This window comes from Penaeus monodon, chromosome 9, assembly GCF_015228065.2.
Source record: "Penaeus monodon isolate SGIC_2016 chromosome 9, NSTDA_Pmon_1, whole genome shotgun sequence".
NCBI classification, from domain to species: Eukaryota; Metazoa; Arthropoda; class Malacostraca; order Decapoda; family Penaeidae; genus Penaeus; species Penaeus monodon.
This window is the reverse complement of record NC_051394.1, coordinates 19,070,645-19,093,144: the sequence shown is the minus strand read 5'-3', so window position 1 is coordinate 19,093,144 and position 22,500 is coordinate 19,070,645. Positions and strand designations below refer to the sequence as shown.

Sequence of the window (22,500 nt, the reverse complement as noted above, 5' to 3'; positions counted from 1 at the left end):
ATTATTATTATACATTTGGTATTATTTATTATTATTATCGCAGATGATAATGCGGTATTAGTAAATTAAAGCAACGGCAAAGTGGACAGAGAAAAGGACTGATATACAGACACTTACATATTGAGTCAGGTATTCGAAATAGAATGTTTATGGGATTTTTTTTCATTATCATAGATATAAGGGGATGTAAACCTTCTTGTCATATATTGCACTGAATGTTTATTTTTCTTCATGATATGAAATTCATGACGTAAGTAATAACCTTTTTGTTGCAGTGATACACACAACAACCTAGGAATTATCGAGATTCATTACTAATTTTCGTAATAGGATTTTATTACTACCTTCCTGTTATCATTGGTAGAAAAATAAATTGAAGTGAACAAACGCAGATGTATTACATAAGGACGTGTACATTTTCTTGCGTGGGTAGCAGTGATGATGCCACCTTGACCCTGACACTTCCACTTGGTATATAAAGCTTGGTGCGAGAGACCGGCATCACTTACCTCTTGAGCCATTCGACTCGCCACACCCTCCGCCGTCATGAAGATAGTAAGTCTGCAAAAGATATATGAACATGACACATTCAGTTAGAAAAATCACGGAGAATTTAAGACAATTTAAATCGCCCAGTAACACTTTTTTTCTGTTCGGTAGGCTTTTCCAGTGATCTATATTAACTTACAAATGTATTAGTAAGAAAATTCACAGAAGACTTTAAGACAAAATTAATACGATATCTTATTCTAACTTCTCAGTTTGCATTCGCTGCACTTGTATCAGTCTGCTTGACTGACAGACTCCCCAGTCACTTCGGGTATGCCTCTGCACAACCTTCTTCAGCATTCAGCCACAGGTCGCGACCTGCATCTCGCCCTTCCTTCTCCGCCCCAAGACCTGCCACCCAGCCAACCTACTCCGCACCGAGGTCTGCTCCCGGCCCAGTAGTGCCCATCCTTGTGGACGACCGCGTCCACCCCGACGCCGGCGCTTACAGCTTCAACGTTGAGACCGGTGACGGTATCTCACGCCAGGAAAGTGGATCGCCTATTCCCGCCAAGGAGGGTCCCGTCACAGCCATGTCTGGATCCTACTCGTGAGTGTCGCTACATATATCAAAATTCTTTTCATAAAGGAACATGGTTCATACTTTTGCTTTGTTCATTCCGAAAAGACATATACAATCATTCCATCTTTTTCAGCTTCACTCTTCCTGACGGACAACTGTTTGAGCTTCGCTTCGTAGCTGACGAGAACGGCTTCCAGCCTCAGTCGCCCTTCCTTCCCGTGGCGCCGGCCTTCCCTCATCCCATCCCCGCCCACGCCCTTAGGCAAATCGAGCGCGCCCGTCAAGGACCTTCTCAGGGATACAGCGCCCCTTCTCGTTCCTCTCGCCCTTCTAATTTCTATGGCTTTCCGCAGTAGATCTGTTTGAGGGCCAAAATGACAGGATAATATTTCACGTTATATTACTTATAACGATCTTAATGCAGTATTGTACAGTATTGTTGCACTTAACGAATTGTTTTGAATAAAACAAATAATAAAAAAGTATTGCAAATCTGTGTCCAAATGTACCTGTTCAACGATTTCGACATTTCTACATATTTACTTATGTATTCTTATACTCAAACAACAATTCTACAAAAATTGATATAACTATAATTTTTACTCTCATCATCTTTTTTTAATATAATCATCTCTGACTGTTATTATTCTGTCATGAGTACCGTAATAATCACCAAGATTGATTTCAACTTTTATATCAGGTAGATTGATTTAATTATGGTGAACACAAACCGAAAAGCACTCCTTTAAACAATTATTTAAAGAACTGCTTCACATTATCACCATTATTATCACAATCGCCAGTATCAAGTAGCAAGCTATGATTGTGATTATCATTATTATTAATGAACAGCATCGCAATCGATATCGTTTCTTCTATTATCATTTTCATTATCGTAATGATAATGGTTACTTGTTTACTATTGTTGTGTGTATAGATAGATAGATAGATAGATAGATAGATAGATAGATAGATAGATAGAAAAAAAAAATACATACATACATACATACATACATACATACACGTGTGTGTGTGTCATTATATATCAATATCATCCTTTTTAGTATCATCATCAGTATCAGCATTGTACATATTATGGTTCTTCTTACAGTCATCTTCATTACTGAAAGCCCTTTGTTTTTTTGTGATTACCGCTATCACAATATTTCTTTAAGTTGCTATTACAGTTATTGGCATAATTATTATCATCACTTTAATAAAATATAATAAAAATCAGCGTTGCTACCATTAGCGGAAATAATGGCAGCAATACACATCATCATCATCATTGCTGCTTTTATGATCATTATCATAATCATTATTGCAAATACTAATATTATCATTATCATTGTGGTTGTGTCTGTTGTGGTTTTGATGTTGTTTGTATTACTAACATTATTATTGTCATTATTATGATTGATATGATCATTATCATTATTACTATTGTTATTATTATTGTTATTATAATTATTAACATTATTATTTTATTATTATTATTATCAACTTTATTATTATTATTATTGTTATTATTATAGTTATCATTATTATCATTACTATCATCACTTTCATTATAATCACCATCAACGTCATCATCATCCTCGTTATCATTATAATCTTCGTCATTGCTATTATCATATTTATCATCATGATCATCAGAAGTATTATCGTCTCTTTGCTATTACATTATCATGATATTATTATCCAAATATTAATATTACGATTATTTTTTTTCTTATCATTATCATCATATTCATTATTATGTCTTACTATCATTGATATTATTATTATTGCTATTAATATAATTATTATTAATACTTTTATCATTTAACATGATCATTATCACTATTTTCATTACTATTACTATTACTGTTATTGTTATTATCAATATTATTATTGTTATTATCAATATTATCATTATTTTCATTACTATTAATGTTATTATCATTATTTTCATTACTATTAATGTTATTATCATTATTATTGACAACATTTTTATTGTTATTATCAATAATGGTAATAAGAATAACAATGTTGGCAATAATCATCATCATCATCATCATTATCAGGATTATGATTTTTTATTATCGTTGTTATTATTATTATCATTATTACTATTATTATCACTATTATTACTATTGGTATTTTCATCATTATTATTTTTATCACTATTAATATCATTATTATTATCATTATTTTATTATTATCATTATTGCTATTACTATTATTATAATAATAATTATTATCATTAATACTACTACTACTAGCATTTTCATTATTATTACTATTGTTATCATTATAAATTTTATTTTTACTACAGTTATCTGTATATTTTATATCAAAGGTACACTCATTGCCATTTGCTTTCTTTTTTATTCTTATTGTTAATACTTTTCTTATGAGTATGATGATGATCATCATATTACCGTTATCATCATGATTATCATCGGTATTATGATTACCATCATTTTAATCATGATCATTATTATTACTGTTCTTACTTTTATCATCATCATTAGTGTTAGGTTAGTGTTCCATTCTCATTCTTATATTCACCATCATCATAATCATTGCCTTTAGTTATATTAGTATTCTATAATTACTAATGTTGTTACAACAATAATTATTATCATGAATATTGATATCATCGTTGTTACTTCGTTTTATTATTGTGACTGATATTATTTTGTCGTTATTATCATCATTATTTGTTATATAATCATTATCATTACCATCATTATTGTCATTATCGTTACTATTATCATTATCATTACCATATTTATCATTATTGTTGTCGTTATCATCATAATCATTATCATCATCATTGTTACTGTTACGATTATGATTATATAATTTTTATTATTATGATTATCATTTTATTGCCAATCCTATTACTATCATAATTTTCATTATCATTACAAGTAGTAACAATAGTAATAGTAGTAGTGGTGGAGGTAGCGGTAGAATTACATATTGAGTCTGCCAGTTAATAGATGATTAATCGGACTGCTTGATAATAATATCAATGCCATTTTGATATTATAAATTATTATTATTATTATTGTTATTATTATTATTATTATTATTAGTATTAGTATTATTATAATCATCATCATCATTGTTATTACTATTACTATTATTACTATTATCATTATCATCATTACTCTTATCATTATTATCATCACTGATATTACTGGTATCACTATTATTATCATCTTTATCATTTTCACTATCATTACTATCAGTAGCAACAGTAGTAGTAGTTGTGGTGGTAGAAGTTTCAGTAGTAGTATTATTGTCATTCCTCTTATCATTCTTACTATTATCATTGCTTCAGTTTATATCATCGTTTTCCTAGTTCTTTCTATTGCTATCAATATATTTTTGGTTACATTTCTTATTACCATTGTTGCTGATGATAATGTGATATTAGGAAAACTAAATTAGACAAAGCTACGGCAAAGCGGACACACAAAAAGAGAGATATACAGAGACTGACATTTTGAGACTGGAAGTTAAAATTGATGTGATTAATCGGAATGTTTAAGGAAAATAAAAACGTTCTGTGTTTTCAAAATTATAAATTTTCGTAAATGTAAACCTTTTAGTCAAATAATGCATCTTTTTCTTCAGTTTTAAGCTGATGAATATATTATAACATCCATGACCTAGGAAATAACCTGTTGTTGCAGTGATAAACACAACAACCGAGGACTTAACGAGATCCATTACTACTTTTCGTAATATGATTATATTATTCTTGTTCTATTAGTATTGGCAGAAGAATAAATTAAAGTGAACAAACACAGATGTATTGCATAAGGACGTGTACATTTTCTTGCGTGGGTAGCAATGATGATGGCACCTTGACCCTGACACTTCCACTTGGTATATAAAGCTTGGTTCGAGAGACCGGCATCACTTACCTCTTGAGCCATTCGACTCGCCACACCCTCCGCCGTCATGAAGATAGTAAGTCTGCAAAAGATATATGAACATGTTACACATTCACTTAGACAAATCAAGGAAATTTCGACAATTTCATTCGCACAGTAACTCTTCTGCTCGGTGTGCTTGGCTATGAGGCTGCCCCTGTGATCTATATCAACTGTTAGTAAGAGAATTCACGGAAGACTTTAAGACTGCTTAATCAACAAAATATTATTCAAAATTTTCAGGTTGCATTCGCCACACTTGTATCAGTCTGCTTGGCTGACAGACTGCCCAGTCACTTCGGCTATGCCTCTCCACAGCCTTCTTCAGCCTTCAGCCACAGGTCGCGACCTGCATCTCGCCCTTCCTTTTCCGCCCCAAGACCTGCTCCCCAGCCAACCTACTCCGCACCGAGATCTGCTCCTGGCCCAGTAGTGCCCATCCTTGTGGACGACCGCGTCCACCCAGACGCCGGCGCTTACAGCTTCAACGTTGAGACCGGTGACGGCATCTCACGCCAGGAAAGTGGATCGCCTATTCCCGCCAAGGAGGGTCCCGTCACAGCCATGTCTGGATCCTACTCGTGAGTGTCGCTATTAATTATGTCAAAATTCGTTTGATAAGGGAGCACTACTGATATTTCTCACCATTCATTACGAAACAACATAAATACAGCCAATCCATCTCTTTCAGCTTCACCCTCCCTGACGGACAACTGTTTGAGCTTCGCTTCGTAGCTGACGAAAACGGCTTCCAGCCTCAGTCGCCCTTCCTTCCCGTGGCGCCAGCCTTCCCTCACCCCATCCCCGCCCACGCCCTTAGGCAAATCGAGCGCGCCCGCCAAGGACCTTCTCAGGGATACAGCGCCCCTTCTCGTCCTTCTAATTCCTATGGCTTTCCGCAGTAAAGCTTTTTAGTGGTAAAAATGTCACGATAATATTTCAAGTTATATTATTTATAACGACCTTAATGCTCTGTACAATGTTATTACATTTAACGAATTGTTTCTAATAAAATAGATGATAAAAGGAGGACGTATATCACATTTCCCTCTGCACAACTCATAAATCTATATGTAAATGTTTGCATTTATTTTTCTTTATGTCGCTGTTCAACGAGTTCTGCATTTCTCCCTCATTTCTAGACAAGAAGCTGTTACAGTAATTTTTATTTTTATTATTACACATACAAGTGTACTGTTATGCTGATGTTCACGATTTTACATTTCTTCATCCTTACTTACGTATTATTGTAAGCCAAAAAGGTTACCGGTTAATTTTACTATTATTAAAACAAGATTAACATCTTAACCTGATGATCCGTGGTAGTGCTAGCATCACTCCTTTACTGTGGCAAAATTATGCTAACTACATTATTTTATACTTTAGTATACGTTAGATTTGATAAACTATGGTGGATAGCATGGATATTCCTAAAGCATAAGGGGAAACTATACATCTAAAACATATGCTTTATTTAAAATAATACAAAAGACACGAAGCAATAAAACAGTCCGCGTTAAAATAAAACCCCAAGAATAATAACAAAGTATCCAGCCGAGACTTTTGATTTCTTAATCCTAAAATCCGGAAACTACTGCTCGCTATTTACGCTAGTGTGGGGATTGAGCGTTAAACAGACTGGAATTTTGTATCTACATCGTGGAGGTTGCAAGAGAAATAGGTGAAAATACAATCAAATAGAGGGTTCCATCATATCTTCTCTTTATATATCCTTTAACACCTCGTTAGCGCCAAACGTTGTATACCTATTCTTATATTATTATAATTCTTATTATCATCATTATTACCACTACTATCATTTTTATAATTGTTAACTTATTATCATTACGATTATCATAATAATTATCATTATCATTACTATTACCATCTATCATTTACTACCATTTCATTATCATAATTATTAGAGTTGCAACTATTATCATTATACTTTATTTTTTATTACTACTGCTGTTATTACCACTTTCATTATCCCATTTATTATTATTATCATTACCATATATGTTCTATTAGTATCGTTATTTTGATGGTTATTATCATTATTCACCATTATTATTATCATTATTATCATTATCATTATTATAGTTATCAGTACTTTTATCATTGTCCTTTTTATCGTTAACATTATTATTATCAATATTATTAAAATTATCGTTATCATTAACACTATTATCGTTCTCATTATTGTCTCATTGCTGTCATTATTTTCATTATCATTATTATAATTTTTATTATTATTAGTTATTATTATCAGTATTTCTTTTATTACACTGACATTACTATTATTGCTGTTAATATAATTATTTTCTATCCTTTTTATTACCGTTTTGAGAGTTAACATAATAATTACAAGCAGTAACTACTGTAGTAGCAGTGGAAGTAGTAGTAGTTGTGTAGTCGTCATTGCTATTACTATAATTATTACTTCAATTTGTATCGTTGTTTTCGCTGTTCTTTATATCACTATATTCATTATTACTTGTTACATATCATTTTTGATAACAATGCGTTATTAGTACAAACAAAGGAATAAAAAAAAAACGATAAAGAGGAATGAGAAACGGAGAAAGGAGAGATGTACAGAGAATGGATGTTGGCGAGGTGGTTAATGAGACTGTGTAAGAAAATTAGCTTTGGATTTTCAAAATTACATTCACCTCCTGAGCCATTCAACTCGCCAGACCCTTCGTTGCCATGGAGATCGTAGGTCAGCCAAATATCTAATCTGAGACAACGCAGTAGTATTATATCTTTGCTGTTTTTTATTATCACTGTTATATTCATTACTTTATCATATATTGACACAAATCACTCAGTAAGAGAATTCACTACAGAGTTTATGGTAACTTAATCAACACACCAAATTAATTTTTTTTCAGTTTGTACTCTGCTTAGCTGACAGGCTGCCCAGTCACTTCGGCTATGCCTCTCCACAACCTTCTTCAGCTTTTAGCCACAGGTCGCATCTCGCTCTCCCTTTCCCTTCCCAAGACCTGCTCGTCAGCCAACATACTCCGCACCGAGTATAGTAATACTGATGGCATTACTATCATGCTTGTCATTATTATCATCTTTATGGTTTTTATTATTGTTACTATTAGCAGTATTATTATTGTTTTAATTGATTTTACCATCAAAAACATTATCATTATAATTGTTACTCTCGTTATTATTATTATCATCATCATTATCATTGTTATCATTATCATCATCGTTTTACTATATCGCCATCATAATTTTGATTATCATTTTTATCACTATTACTGTTACTATTATCATTATTACTATTGGCATTATCTTTTAATTTTTGTTACTTTTTTGTTATAATGACCATCATTCACGTTACCATTAATAGCAGTAGTGGTAGCAATGCTAGTAATATTGCCGTTATTATTGATAATACTATTGACATTATCTCTACGCCATTGTTGTCACTGTTCAAACAATATTACCATTATCATATTCATTACATTTGGCATAATCATCTCTAGCTATAATGAAAAAAACTAGAAAAGGGATGTAGACACACATATAGATATTGTAACTGGCAGTTAAAAGATATGATTAAGTAAGCTCATAAAAAAGGTTTATGGTTTTCAAAACGATACATTTTCTGGAATGTAAATCTTATTTCAAAAATGGAGATAGATGCCTTAATATTTTCTTAAGCACTTCCGGCTCTTCCTCTCTGCCTTCAGCATTGCGATATAAGTAAACAGAAATGAAAAATGACAATTTTCGTTAAACTGAACGCATGATATGTCAGAACAATTGATTGACTGACGAGAAACATTACACGTTTTCGCATGTTGCAATAGACAACTTGCGTGGGTGGTAATGATGCTGCCTACCTTGACCGTGACACTCCCACTCGGTATATAAAGCCTGGTTCGAGAGACCGACAGCACTCACCTCCTGAACCATTCGACTCACTACATCTTCCGCTAACATGAAGATCGTAAGTCAGCCAAATATCGAATATTGATCAAGGTTTTTCTGGAAATATATTAGACATGATTCACACCAGATTTTGAGACGACTTACCAGTACAATATCATTTTCTTTTTTTCCAGTTTACATTCGCCGCACTTGTATCAGTCTGCCTGGCTGACAGACTGCCCAGTCATTTCGGCTATGCCTCTCCACAACCTTCTTCAGCCTTCAGCCACAGGTCGCGACCTGCATCTCGCCCTTCCTTTTCCCCAAGACCTGCTCCCCAGCCAACCTACTCCGCACCGAGGTCTGCTCCCGGCCCAGTAGTGCCCATCCTTGTGGACGACCGCGTCCACCCCGACGCCGGCGCTTACAGCTTCAACGTTGAGACCGGTGACGGCATCTCACGCCAGGAAAGTGGATCGCCTATTCCCGCCAAGGAGGGTCCCGTCACAGCCATGTCTGGATCCTACTCGTGAGTGTCGCTACATATATCAAAATTCTTTTCATAAAGGAACATGGTTCATACTTTTGCTTTGTTCATTCCGAAAAGACGTATACAATCATTCCATCTTTTTCAGCTTCACTCTTCCTGACGGACAACTGTTTGAGCTTCGCTTCGTAGCTGACGAGAACGGCTTCCAGCCTCAATCGCCCTTCCTTCCCGTGGCGCCAGCCTTCCCTCACCCATCCCCGCCCACGCCCTTAGGCAAATCGAGCGCGCCCGCCAAGGACCTTCTCAGGGATACAGCGCCCCTTCTCGTCCCTCTCGCCCTTCTAATTTCTATGGCTTTCCTCAGTAGACCTTTTTAGTACCTAGGTGACATAAGAAAAAATTAATTTATATTATTTATAACGATCAATGCATTGTACAATATTGTTGCACTTAACCAAATGTTTCGAATAAAATAGATAAAAAAAAGTCTTGTACATTACATATCCTTCTCCTCAACCTACAAATTAATATGTAAATGTTTGTAATGCTTTTTACACATTTATATCCATATGCATTTGCTCGACATTTCTACAACCTTACCTACAAATTCTTACAGTCAAGCTACAAGGCTACAGAAGTTGATATACTATCATTTCTATGCTAATTAGCTTCCTGCATGTAATTAGTACCATCTCTAATCCCTATTAATATGTAACGAATATAGTATCATCATCATGATAATTATTATCATTAATATCAACATTTATATTAGGTAGATTGATTTAAACACGGCAAACACAAACCGAAAAATGAATCAAGTTATTGTGTTGGTTGTCTTAAAATCCAGTGTTTTTTCTATCATCATTATTATTACTATCACCATTTTCATTATAATCATTATCGTTATTATTATCATTACTATTATTCTCCTCATCCTCATCATCATTATTTAACCACCGCAAGCACAAACGGAAAACATGAATCAAGTTATTGCGTTGGTTGTTTTATCATCCAGAGTTTATTATTATTATTATATTATTATTATTACGATCACCATTTTCATTAAAATCATTATCATTGTCATTATCATTGCTAATATCCTCCTCATCCTCATCATTATTATCACTGTTATTATAATTTTATTATAATTATTATGATTATCATGACCTTTATTATTTTCATATTCATTATTATTATTATCATTACGGTATTATCATAATAATTAATATAATTACTTTCATTGTTATATATTCATTCAAATTCTTATTATATTCGTTATCATAACATTATATCTTTAGTATTAACAATAACATTTTGTCATTACTGTTATCATTATTGTTATTGTAATCATTCATATTATCATTATCATTATTATCATTATCATTAAAAACAATTACTATTAATCTATAATTATTATTACTGTCATAATTATCATTTACATTATCCTTATCATCATTAGTAATAGCAGTAGTTAAGTAGAATAGTAGTAGCATTATTATCGTTACAATTATTATCATTATCGTAATCATTATGATCATTATTATCACCATTATTACATCAAAATCATTATAGTCATCATTATCATTGCTCTCATTACTCTGGTAATAATAATGAAAAAGATAATAGTAATAGTAGTAGTAGTAGTAATGTTAATAATAATAATCATCATCATCATAATAGTAATAATAATAATAATAATAATAAAATAATAATAATGATAATAATAATAATGATAATGATAATATTAATGACAATAATAACAACAACAATAACAACAACAATAATAATAATAATAATAATAACAATAATAATTATAATAATAATAACAATAATAATAGTAATAATAATAATATTATTATTATTATTATTATTATTATTATTATTATTATTATTATTATTATTATTATTATTATTATTACTATTATCATTATTATTATCACTATCATCATTATCATTACTATTATTATCCTTACTATTATTTTCACTACCCTTACTATCATCATTTCTATTACTATTATTATTATTTTTACTATTGTCATCATCATTTTTATCATTATTCTTAATATTATTATTTTTTGTAATAATCCTTGTTATCATTCTTACTTCTGTTATTATTATCATTGTCATTATTTTGTTGTTGTTGTTGTCAATATTTTGTCAACATTATTGTTGTTATTATTTAAATTATTATTAATGTTATCTTTATTTATTTATTTATTTATTATTATTATTATTATTATCATTATTACTATTATCATTATTATCATTATTATTGATGTTGTTATTATTATTATCACTTTTATTGTTATTGTCACCATTATTATTACCATCCTTATTATTATCATTACTGTTATTATTATTATCAACATTACTAGTACTGTTACTATCATTATTGTCACTATAATCTTCATTATTACTATTATTATATTCAAAGATCATATCACAAGGAATAATCAATATAATTTGTTTTTTTTATTGTTGATATTATTTTTAGAATTATCACCCTTATTATTATTATCATTATTAACATCGTTGTTACCATTATAATTATCATTATCATTGTTATTATCATTATCATTGTTGTTCTTATTATAATCATTTACGTCATGATTATTCACGTCATGACTTGCATTATTGCATTATATTTATAACCATTGCCTTTACTCCTATTTTTCTTATTTCTTATTTTTATTTTCTTATTTCTTATTTTCCTTTCTTATATTTATCATTATCGTTACCAATGTCCTTAGTAGAAGTAGCAGTAGTCATTATTATTAATATTGTTATGATCACTATTATCACTGATCATTTTTACAATGATTATTATTACTATCATTATCGTATATTAATATTCATTATTGATATTATTGATATCATTATTGTCGCTATTATCGTTATTACTATTATTGTTATTATCATTATGGTGGTGGTGGTAGCAGTAGTAGTATTTCAATTTATAGCATTGCTGTCCTTGTTCTTTCTATCGCTATCATCAATGTATGTGTTTGTTTTGTTACATTTGTTATCATCTTTGTCGTGGACAACAGTGTGATGTTAGTAAACAAAACAAACAAAAAAATAAATAGAATAATAACAAATAAGTAAATAAAGCAACGGCAAACTGGACAGTACTAAAAAAAAAAAAAAAAAAAAAAAAAGGTATACAGAGAATTATATACTAAGACTGACTTCAGGTAGATGATAGAAAAAAAAGGTTTTCAAAATTATAGATTTTCTGGAATGTATATATATATTTTTTTTTTGTCAAATATGGCAATGACTGTATTTTTTCTAGTTTTACGATGGTAAATATATGATATTCATGACCCAAGCAATAACCCTTTTGTTGCAGTTGGTGCATGATACACCTAAACAAGCGAGGATAACGAGATTCATTAGCATTTGTACAATAATTTTATCATTCTCTTTCTAGTATTATTGATAGGAGAATAAATATTATGTGTGGCAATATCAAGAAAGATAAAAGTGAGCAAGAACAGACGTATTGCATAAGGACGGGTAGCAATGGTGCTGCCACCTTGACCCTGACACATCCACTTGGTATATAAATCTTGGTTCGAGCGACCGACATCACTCACCGCCGGAGCTATTCAACTCGCCACACCCTCCGCAGCCATGAAGATTGTAAGTCTAAAAGAGATATAGGAACATGTTACAAATTCAGTTATAGAACTCAAAGGGTATTACAAGACAATTTAATGAGCACAGTAACACTTTTAATATTTACAGGTCGATTCCCCGCAGCTGTATGTAATGTTTGATATTATCTTATAGATCATTTAGAAAGACAACTTAACACAATATGTAATAACTTTTCAGTTTGCATTCGCCACACTTGTATCATTCTGCCTAGCTGATAGACTGCCCAGTCACTTCGGCTATGCCTCTCCACAACCTTCTTCAGCCTTCAGCCACAGGTCGCGACCTGCATCTCGCCCTTCCTTCTCCGCCCCAAGACCTGCTCCCCAGCCAACCTACTCCGCACCGAGGTCTGCTCCCGGCCCAGTAGTGCCCATCCTTGTGGACGACCGCGTCCACCCAGACGCCGGCGCTTACAGCTTCAACGTTGAGACCGGTGACGGCATCTCACGCCAGGAAAGTGGATCGCCTATTCCCGCCAAGGAGGGTCCCGTCACAGCCATGTCTGGATCCTACTCGTGAGTGTCGCTACAATATTATACAAATTCCTTTGATAAAGGAACATGATTCATACATTGGCACAATTCATTGTGAAACGACATATACCATCAATTCATCTCTTCCAGCTTCACTCTTCCTGACGGACAACTGTTTGAGCTTCGCTTCGTAGCTGACGAGAACGGCTTCCAGCCTCAGTCGCCCTTCCTTCCCGTGGCGCCAGCCTTCCCTCATCCCATCCCCGCCCACGCCCTTAGGCAAATCGAGCGCGCCCGCCAAGGGCCTTCTCAGGGATACAGCGCCCCTTCTCGTCCCTCTCGCCCTTCTAATTTCTATGGCTTTCCTCAGTAGAAAGTTGTAATGCCAAAAACGATACAAGAATATTTCAGGTTATATTATTTATATCGATCTTAATACGTTGTACAATGTTGTTCCGAGTAAGACCATTAAAAAGTCAAGCCGTATTTTACAGTACATATCCTTCTACTCAGCTGACATTATAGTATATTTTTCATTTTCATATTCACTTTTTTCACCAGTAACATTTTTTCATTATTTGTAGTAGCAGCAACATCAACAGCCGTATTAGTAACTGTAACAGTAGTAGTATGAGTAGCATTGTAGTTAATATTGCCATTATTATTATGATAATTGCAGCCTACATTATTGCTTTTATAATTTATCGTTTTTTTATATTAATTACACACGATTACAAACAAGTGAAAGAAACCAAAGAGGAAAGGGAAAAGGCGAGGGGACAAAGAGGTAAACAGAGAAAGAGACACTAATATTGGCAGTTAAGAATTAAGAAAATTTAAGAAAAAAAATGCTGGTTTTGAAAATTACAGATTTTCTAGAAAACAAATATTTCGTCAGAAATGGAGATGAATACTATTTTTCCTTAAGCATTAACGTTCACCATCCTCTCTTCCAATAGTTTTGTGATAGGTAGAAAGAAATAAAAGAATTAATTTATGTATTATGATCCCCCCTTTTTCGTATTAAGATTTGTATGATCTACATTGAAAAGAGTGCAATGGCAAGACAGAAATAATAACAAAGAATACATCAAGAAATATTACACACACAAATATATTGCATAATGCAGGGCTGGTAGTGATGATGGCACCTTGACCTGACACTTCCATTCGGTACATAAAACTTGGTCTGAGACACCGGCATCAGTCACCTCCTGGTCCATTCGTCACACCTTCGCAGTCGTGAAGATCGAAAGTATGCAATATATCTCATATCGGCCAAAAATATCTTAACATGTAAATTACAAAGACAATTCCCTATTTTATGACAATTAATCCACACAGTAACCTTTTTTCAGTTTGTATTCGCTGCTGTTATGTCAGTCTGCGTGGCCGACAGGCTACCCAGGCTATGCCTCTCCACAACCTTCTTCAGCCACAGGTCGCGACCTGCATTTCGCCCTTCCTTCTCCGCCCCAATACCTGCTCCCCAGCCAACCTACTCCGCACCGAGGTCTGCTCCCGGCCCAGTAGTGCCCATCCTTGTGGACGACCGCGTCCACCCAGACGCCGGCGCTTACAGCTTCAACGTTGAGACCGGTGACGGCATCTCACGCCAGGAAAGTGGATCGCCTATTCCCGCCAAGGAGGGTCCCGTCACAGCCATGTCTGGCTCCTACTCGTGAGTGTCGCTATTAATTATATCAAAATTTATTTGATACAGGAACATGGTTGATATTTTTTACTATCCATTGCGAAACAACTTAAATACAGCCTTTCCATCTCATCCAGTTTCACCCTTCCTGACGGACAACTGTTTGAGCTTCGCTTCGTAGCTGACGAGAACGGCTTCCAGCCTCAGTCGCCCTTCCTTCCCGTGGCGCCAGCCTTCCCTCATCCCATCCCCGCCCACGCCCTTAGGCAAATCGAGCGCGCCCGTCAAGGACCTTCTCAGGGATACAGCACCCATTCTCGTCCCTCTCGTCCTTCTAATTCCTATATCTTTCTGCAGTAAAGCTTTCTAGTGTCTAAAATGGAATATTTCCTGTTACATTATATATAACAAGATGGCATTGTGTAATGTTACATATACCAAATCGTTTTGAATATCCTATGGTAAAAAAGATGTTTAGCTATTAATTATTGACAATAATCTTGGATAACAATGTGATCAGGTTGTGAGAAAGAAAAAAGTCAGCGGGATTAAAGAATGCATATTTGTGAATGAAAAGGAGGGCGGCAGAAGTGGCGCGGTTGCTCGGAATACAGGCAGTGAAGGTGGGTGAGTTTAAATGCCTAAAGTTAACAAAGTAACACAAAATGGGTCAGAGAAGTGAAGGTGAAAGTGCAAGCTTTTCTTGGTAAAGTGTAGTAGTATTTAAAGTGCTTATGTGATATATCCTGTTATATTATTCGAAACACTTTCGTGCAATTTTGCTCTGCACTACGTAACAAAGGAAACCTACTTTTACTAGATTTACTTTATCTCTCATAATTTTCTTACTCATTTAGATCATTCATTGTTAAGGATCCAGGGTAATGAAACCGATCCATTATATCATGTACTTCTTTCACATTATTTTGGACATTCTGCCATTATACACAAAGTTTTAAAAAATGTGTCGAATCCTCATTCTCGGATATCACATTTACATAGATTATTATCTACCCTGTCCCATTATTTTTACGTATTACTGCCGAAAAGGTCTGCTTTTATTATAATAATAATCATGAGAGATATAATAATGATAAACATTGTGATACCAGAAACAACAATAATAACTAATGATAACAATGAAAATATGATTTTTTGCTTTCTCTTGGGACTTTTCTCTTTTCTTCCTAAGAAAATCTGCCTTTCTTTATCCCTAACTATTTTCAACACACAATATCAAACATACCAACTTTTACCATCATGTGAGTATCAAAGATGGTAAAAGTAACAACAAAAACTTCTGTGTCGCCATTCCTGTAACAGTAATGATGATAGTGGTGATATTGTGTATAGATACGTATTATAATGCAGTGTATGTAGTAACAACAAAAACCATCACAGTTATTTAATAAAATCTATAATAAAGAATAACGGATAGTTAAGTGATGACTGGCCTGATGAGTTACAACTGTTGTCACCTTTGACAGGGCCGACTACATATGCACAACGTAGAATAATGCATAAAGATGCTATCAGATAGAACCAAAATAATGTAAACGGATATGGTATATTCAGTAAGCGAATGTTTCCTTTTTCATATCTTTTATTCGCAAAAGTTCGTTAAATGTAACATCTTTGTACAGTACATCAATATCGTTATAAATAATATATTCCAGTAGCATTTCGCCACTAGAAGACTTTACTGAGGAAAGCCATAGGAATTAGAAGGGCGTGAGGGACGAGAAGGGGCGCTGTATCCCTGAGAAGGTCCTTGGCGGGCGCGCTCGATTTGCCTAAGGGCGTGGGCGGGGATGGGGTGAGGGAAGGCTGGCGCCACGGGAAGGAAGGGCGACTGAGGCTGGAAGCCGTTTTCGTCAGCTACGAAGCGAAGCTCAAACTGTTGCCCGTCAGGGAGGGTGAAGCTGGAATAGATGGATTGGCTGAATTTATATTGTTTCGCAATGGATAGTGAGAGATAGTATTCATATTTCTTTATCAAATAAATTTTGATATAATTAATAGCGACACTCACGAGTAGGAGCCAGACATGACCGTGACGGGACCCTCCTTGGCGGGAATAGGCGATCCACTTTCCTGGCGTGAGATGCCGTCACCGGTCTCAACGTTGAAGCTGTAAGCGCCGGCGTTTGGGTGGACGCGATCGTCCACAAGGATGGGCACTACTGGGCCGGGAGCAGACCTCGGTGCGGAGTAGGTTGGCTGGGGAGCAGGTATTGGTGCGGAAAAGGAAGGGCGAGATGCAGGTCGCGGCCTGTGGCTGAAGGATGAAGGAGGTTGCGGAGAAACATAGCCGAAATGACTGGGCAGTCTGTCAGCCAGACAGACTGATACAACAGCGGCGAATGCAATCTGAAAAGAAATGAATATACTGATTCAGTTGTACTATCATCCAGTGTGATTTTGTTTAGTTATTCCATTTTCATATACAGTATTATGTGAAGGTTTTTCGTGGTCTTACGATCTTCATAATAGTGGAGGGTGTGACGAGTCGAATGGCTCAGGAGGTGAATGATGCCGGTTTCTCGAACCAGACTTTATATACCAAGTGAGGTGCCTCGGTCAAGGTAGCATCATCACTGCCGCCCACGCAAGGAGTTGTCTTATGCAACATGCGAGTGCGTGCCGGTGCGTGCCTGTTTCTGAATGAGTATTATATTTTTGAGGAATATAACTGCAAAAAGTATTTAGCCTTGCATCTCTTTTTCTTATTAAATTATTTGACCCCACCCCGTCAGTAATGGACTTGAAGAAAAAGGGAAATTAGGACTGCTAAACTTGGACCACTATGCAATTGTGACTTCCTGATAGTCCCTTCTCCGTTTTTACAAACTACACATACAAATTGTGTTCGCCACATATATAGCATTCATATGTCATCGAATGGATAACATATATCTAGCATAAGCTTATTTCTTTGTTGCTTTCTCTTATCAATCCCTATCTTTTCTTTTCTTTTCTTTTTCTCAGACTTTCTCTTTTTCACTCTCTCCATCTCTCCATTCCCCTTCTCTCTTTGTGCCCCTCTCTCGCTACATACCCCCCCCCCCTCTCTCTCTCTCTCTCTCTCTCTCTCTCTTTCTGTGTGTGTGTGTGTGTGTGTGTGTGTGTGTGTCTCTCTTCCTTCCATTTCTCTTTTCTTCTATGATCTGCTTGTAGAATTTCACTTTTATCATAGGCTATTACAGCTAAAACGATAATAATAATCCTAGGCAGTAAGCACAATTACAGTGGTAATAACAACAATAAATCCTGTATTGCAATAACAACGATAAAGATGATAAAAATGGTAACAATTCCAATAACAGTAATAACATTTATCACAGTAAAGCCAACAATGGTGATGATAATAAGATATATTTAAGAGCAAAATGACAGTAATAATGATTGGAAATGTTGGAAATGATGATAATCACAACAGTGTTCATAGTAACACTAATAGTAGAAATGACATTTAATAATCATGTGAATCGTGAAAAAATGATTTTAAAGTTCACTGGTTTGCATTGCATTGATGTTATATTACATATTATAGCAAACAAATCAAAGTAATAATTAACAATGAGGATTTTGATGATAACAACGTTATCACAATAATGGCGAAAAAGTAAGAACGTCATAATAATGGTAACACTAGCGCTGATAAAAATTATACTAATACTGAAAGTGATGATAATAACAATAAAAATAATAATAACTGTTATTATCGTTATTATTATAATAATCATTATTATCATTATTATTATTATTATATATAATATTATATATTATATATTATATATATATATTATATATCATCATTATAGTTGTTGTATTGATAGTGATGTTGATGATAATAATGACAATAATGATAATGGTGATAATGATAATGATAATAAAAATGATGATAATGATACTAATAATGTTGAGAAAAATAATAGTAATATTGATGATGATAATGATGATGATGATGACAATAACAACAACAACGACAATAATAATGATAAAATAACAATAATAAAAATAATAAAATAATAATTATCATGATAATAATTATTAGATAAAATAATGAATTATAATAAAAATAACAGTAATATTATGCTAAGAACAACAACAATATTCAAAAATAGTACTGATAACAGCTTTTACAATAATGATAAATATGATAATGATAATAATAATGATGATGGTGATGAGGGTGATGATGATAATAATGATAATAATGGTAATAATAATCCTGATAAAAATAATAATGATAATGATGATAATTATAATAACAACAGCACTAGCAACAATAATAATTAACAACAATAATGGCAAGGACAATAATAGTAATAATTTTTAAAGATATTATTATTATAAGGATAATAATAACTATCATCATCATGATAATGATGATGATAATAATAATAATAATATTATAAAGATAATGATAATGATATTGATTATAATGATAATAATGAAGATAATAATAACAAAAACTATTGAAATAATGATAATGATGATGATGATCATAGTGATAATAATGACAATTTTGATAATGATAATAATGATAATAATTTAGAATAATAATAATGATAATTATGATAGTTATGATAATAATAATAATAAAGGTGATAATGATGATGATGATGATGATGATGATGATGATGATGATGATGATGATGATGATGATGATGATGATGATGATGATGATGATGATAATAATAATAACAATAATAACAATAGTAATGAAAATAGTAGTGGTAATAATAATAATAATAATAATAATGATAATAATAATAATAATAGTAATAATAATAATGATAATAATGATAATAATGATAATAATAATAATAAGATAATGATAATAATAATGATGATGATGATAATAATAATAATAATAATAATAATAATAATAATAATAATAATAACAATGATAATGATAATGATAATGATAATGATAATGATAATGATAATGATAATGATTATAATAATAATAATAATAATAATAATAATAATAATAATAATAATATTATTATTATTATTATTATTATTATTATTATTATTATCATTACTATTATTATCATCAATACTACCATTATCATTATCGTTATTAACTGATAATAATGATAATTATCGTAATGATAATAGTAATGATAATAATGATAATGATATCAATAATGATGATAATAATGATAATTATAATTATTATTGTCCTTTCATTATTATTATTATTGTTGTTTTGTTGTTGTTGTTGTTGTTGTTATTGTTGTTACTATAATAATAATAATAATAATAATAATGATAATAATAATAAAAAATAGTAAAAAAAAAAATAATAATAACGATAACAACAACAACAACAACAACAACAACAACAACAATGATAATAATGTTAATAATAATAATGACAATAATAATGATACTAAAATGGTAATAATAATGAAAATAATGATTATACTGATAATATTGATATCATTATCATTAACATTATTAAGAACGTGAGAAATGTATTATCATTATTTATTATTGTTTTTTTTTACTAATAATGAAAATGGTAATTATCATAATGATAATAACGGTAATGAAAATAATGATGTTTATAATGATGATAATAACAATGCTGATAATGATGATTATTTTATTTTTATTATTATTATTGTTACTATAAAAATAATAATAATAGCAACATAATAATGATAATAATAATAATAGTAATAATAACAATAACAATTATAGTAATAATAACAATAACAATAATAGTAATAAAAAAAAGAATAATAATAATAATGATAATAATAGAAATAATAATAATAATGATAATAATAATAATGATAATAGTAATCATAATGATAGTAATAACAATAATGATATTGTTTGTAATAAGAATAACAATAACAATTGTAACAATACAAAGATTATTATAATAATAAGAAAAACAACAACAACAACAACAACAACAACAACAACAACAACAACAACAACAACAACAACAACAACAACAACAACAACAACAACAAGAATAAGAAGTATAATTACGACAATAATAGTAATAATGATAATAATAGTAATGATAAAAGAAATAATAGTAATAACAATAACAATAAGAAAATGATCACAATAAGAATATTAATAATAATGTTAATAATAATAATGACAACAATAATGATACTAAAAATGGTAATGATAATGGTAATAACACTAATATTGATATTATTATCACTTTCATTATCATTGTCATTATTAACTTTATTGTCATTAGTATTATTAATGACAACAAGTGAAATAAAGACCGTGAGAAATGTATTATTATTATTTATATTTTTGTTTTGTTTTGTCTGTTTATATAATTCAAAAAGTCATTGTAAGGAGACACTGATTAAAAATGAACTTACTCCCACAAGGTCGAAGCAGATATCAGTTCCACAGAAAAAGATACTCGTTACACGTAGAATGTTACGAAACCTCTGGAAGGCAAATGACAAATTGGGAGTAGAATTGTGATTCTACAAGTAACTTCGACAGAGGTTAAATCTGACCGGAAAGTAATGAAACGGTAAGAGAATGCCGTACGTTGTCTGGTCGTTTTCCTTGAAGACAATCAGATTTTCTTTCTTTGACTTTTTTTCAAGGGCAGGTCTTCTGCTCCTTGAGTATAAAACCATTTACCGCAAACAAAAAAGTCTGCTAATACTAGTAGCAATGTGCTAAATGAAAGTCAAAATCTTTAGATACTTTGTATACCACGTGAAAGCATCAGCAATGCCATACATGGGTGGGTGTGATGGAGTCGCCTTGACCGTGACAGGAGCTCGTGGTATATAAAGCGATGCATGAGAGGCTAACATCAGTCACCTGCCGAGCCCTCCGAGACGCCACTACCTCCACCGTTATGAAGCTTGTAAGTTTGCCAATACATTTCAGTGTCACATAGGATCATAACTGCATGTAACTTGCATTTCGGAAAAAAAAACATAATAGGAATACTTAGAGCCATTTAAAAATTATTTCCAGTGGCTTATGAATGTAATTAATCAATTTGACGCTTTTTTTTATTTTTTTTTATAGATTGTTTTCACCGCAGTTGTATCAGTCTGCTTGGCTGATAAGCTGCCCAGTCACTTCGGCTATGCCTCTCCACAACCTTCTTCAGCCTTCAGCCACAGGTCGCGACCTGCATCTCGCCCTTCCTTTTCCCCAAGACCTGCTCCCCAGCCAACCTACTCTGCACCGAGGTCTGCTCCCGGCCCAGTAGTGCCCATCCTTGTGGACGACCGCGTCCACCCCGACGCCGGCGCTTACAGCTTCAACGTTGAGACCGGTGACGGCATCTCACGCCA

The 22,500-nt window shown here is 32.6% G+C and overlaps 4 protein-coding genes and 1 pseudogene across 4 annotated transcripts in view; 4 read left to right on the top strand and 1 right to left on the bottom strand.

The window, feature by feature from the left end:
- Positions 1-546: 546 nt before the first annotated feature.
- On the top strand, positions 547-1,460 carry LOC119577029 (cuticle protein AMP1A-like). Its single transcript, XM_037924694.1, has 3 exons — positions 547-555; positions 762-1,099; positions 1,206-1,460. Exons 1-3 carry the CDS (start codon positions 547-549, stop codon positions 1,426-1,428), a joined length of 570 nt encoding a protein of 189 aa, XP_037780622.1. The 3' UTR covers positions 1,429-1,460.
- A 3,572-nt stretch (positions 1,461-5,032) lies between these two features.
- Positions 5,033-6,031, top strand: LOC119576656 (cuticle protein AMP1A-like). The gene is made up of 3 exons (XM_037924306.1): positions 5,033-5,041; positions 5,248-5,585; positions 5,696-6,031. Exons 1-3 carry the CDS (start codon positions 5,033-5,035, stop codon positions 5,907-5,909), a joined length of 561 nt encoding a protein of 186 aa, XP_037780234.1. The 3' UTR covers positions 5,910-6,031.
- Positions 6,032-8,946: 2,915 nt separating this feature from the next.
- LOC119577027 lies at positions 8,947-9,832 on the top strand (annotated as a pseudogene).
- Positions 9,833-12,996: 3,164 nt separating this feature from the next.
- LOC119576655 overlaps positions 12,997-22,500 on the top strand; it is a 10,018-nt gene continuing 514 nt past the window's right edge. Inside the window, 12 exon segments of the mRNA XM_037924305.1 lie at positions 12,997-13,036; positions 13,232-13,569; positions 13,678-13,896; positions 14,089-14,143; positions 14,886-15,208; positions 15,319-15,537; positions 16,039-16,062; positions 17,313-17,418; positions 17,632-17,747; positions 21,565-21,634; positions 21,969-22,061; positions 22,229-22,500. The exon segment at positions 22,229-22,500 is cut by the window's right edge and continues 63 nt beyond it. Of these exon segments, the coding sequence (XP_037780233.1) occupies positions 13,028-13,036; positions 13,232-13,569; positions 13,678-13,896; positions 14,089-14,143; positions 14,886-15,208; positions 15,319-15,537; positions 16,039-16,062; positions 17,313-17,418; positions 17,632-17,747; positions 21,565-21,634; positions 21,969-22,061; positions 22,229-22,500 (1,844 nt within the window). The 5' untranslated portion in view covers positions 12,997-13,027.
- On the bottom strand, positions 16,814-17,693 carry LOC119577026 (cuticle protein AM1239-like). Its single transcript, XM_037924693.1, has 3 exons — positions 17,661-17,693; positions 17,214-17,551; positions 16,814-17,103 (listed from the first exon to the last, which is right to left on the bottom strand). Exons 1-3 carry the CDS (start codon positions 17,667-17,669, stop codon positions 16,881-16,883), a joined length of 570 nt encoding a protein of 189 aa, XP_037780621.1. The 5' UTR covers positions 17,670-17,693; the 3' UTR covers positions 16,814-16,880.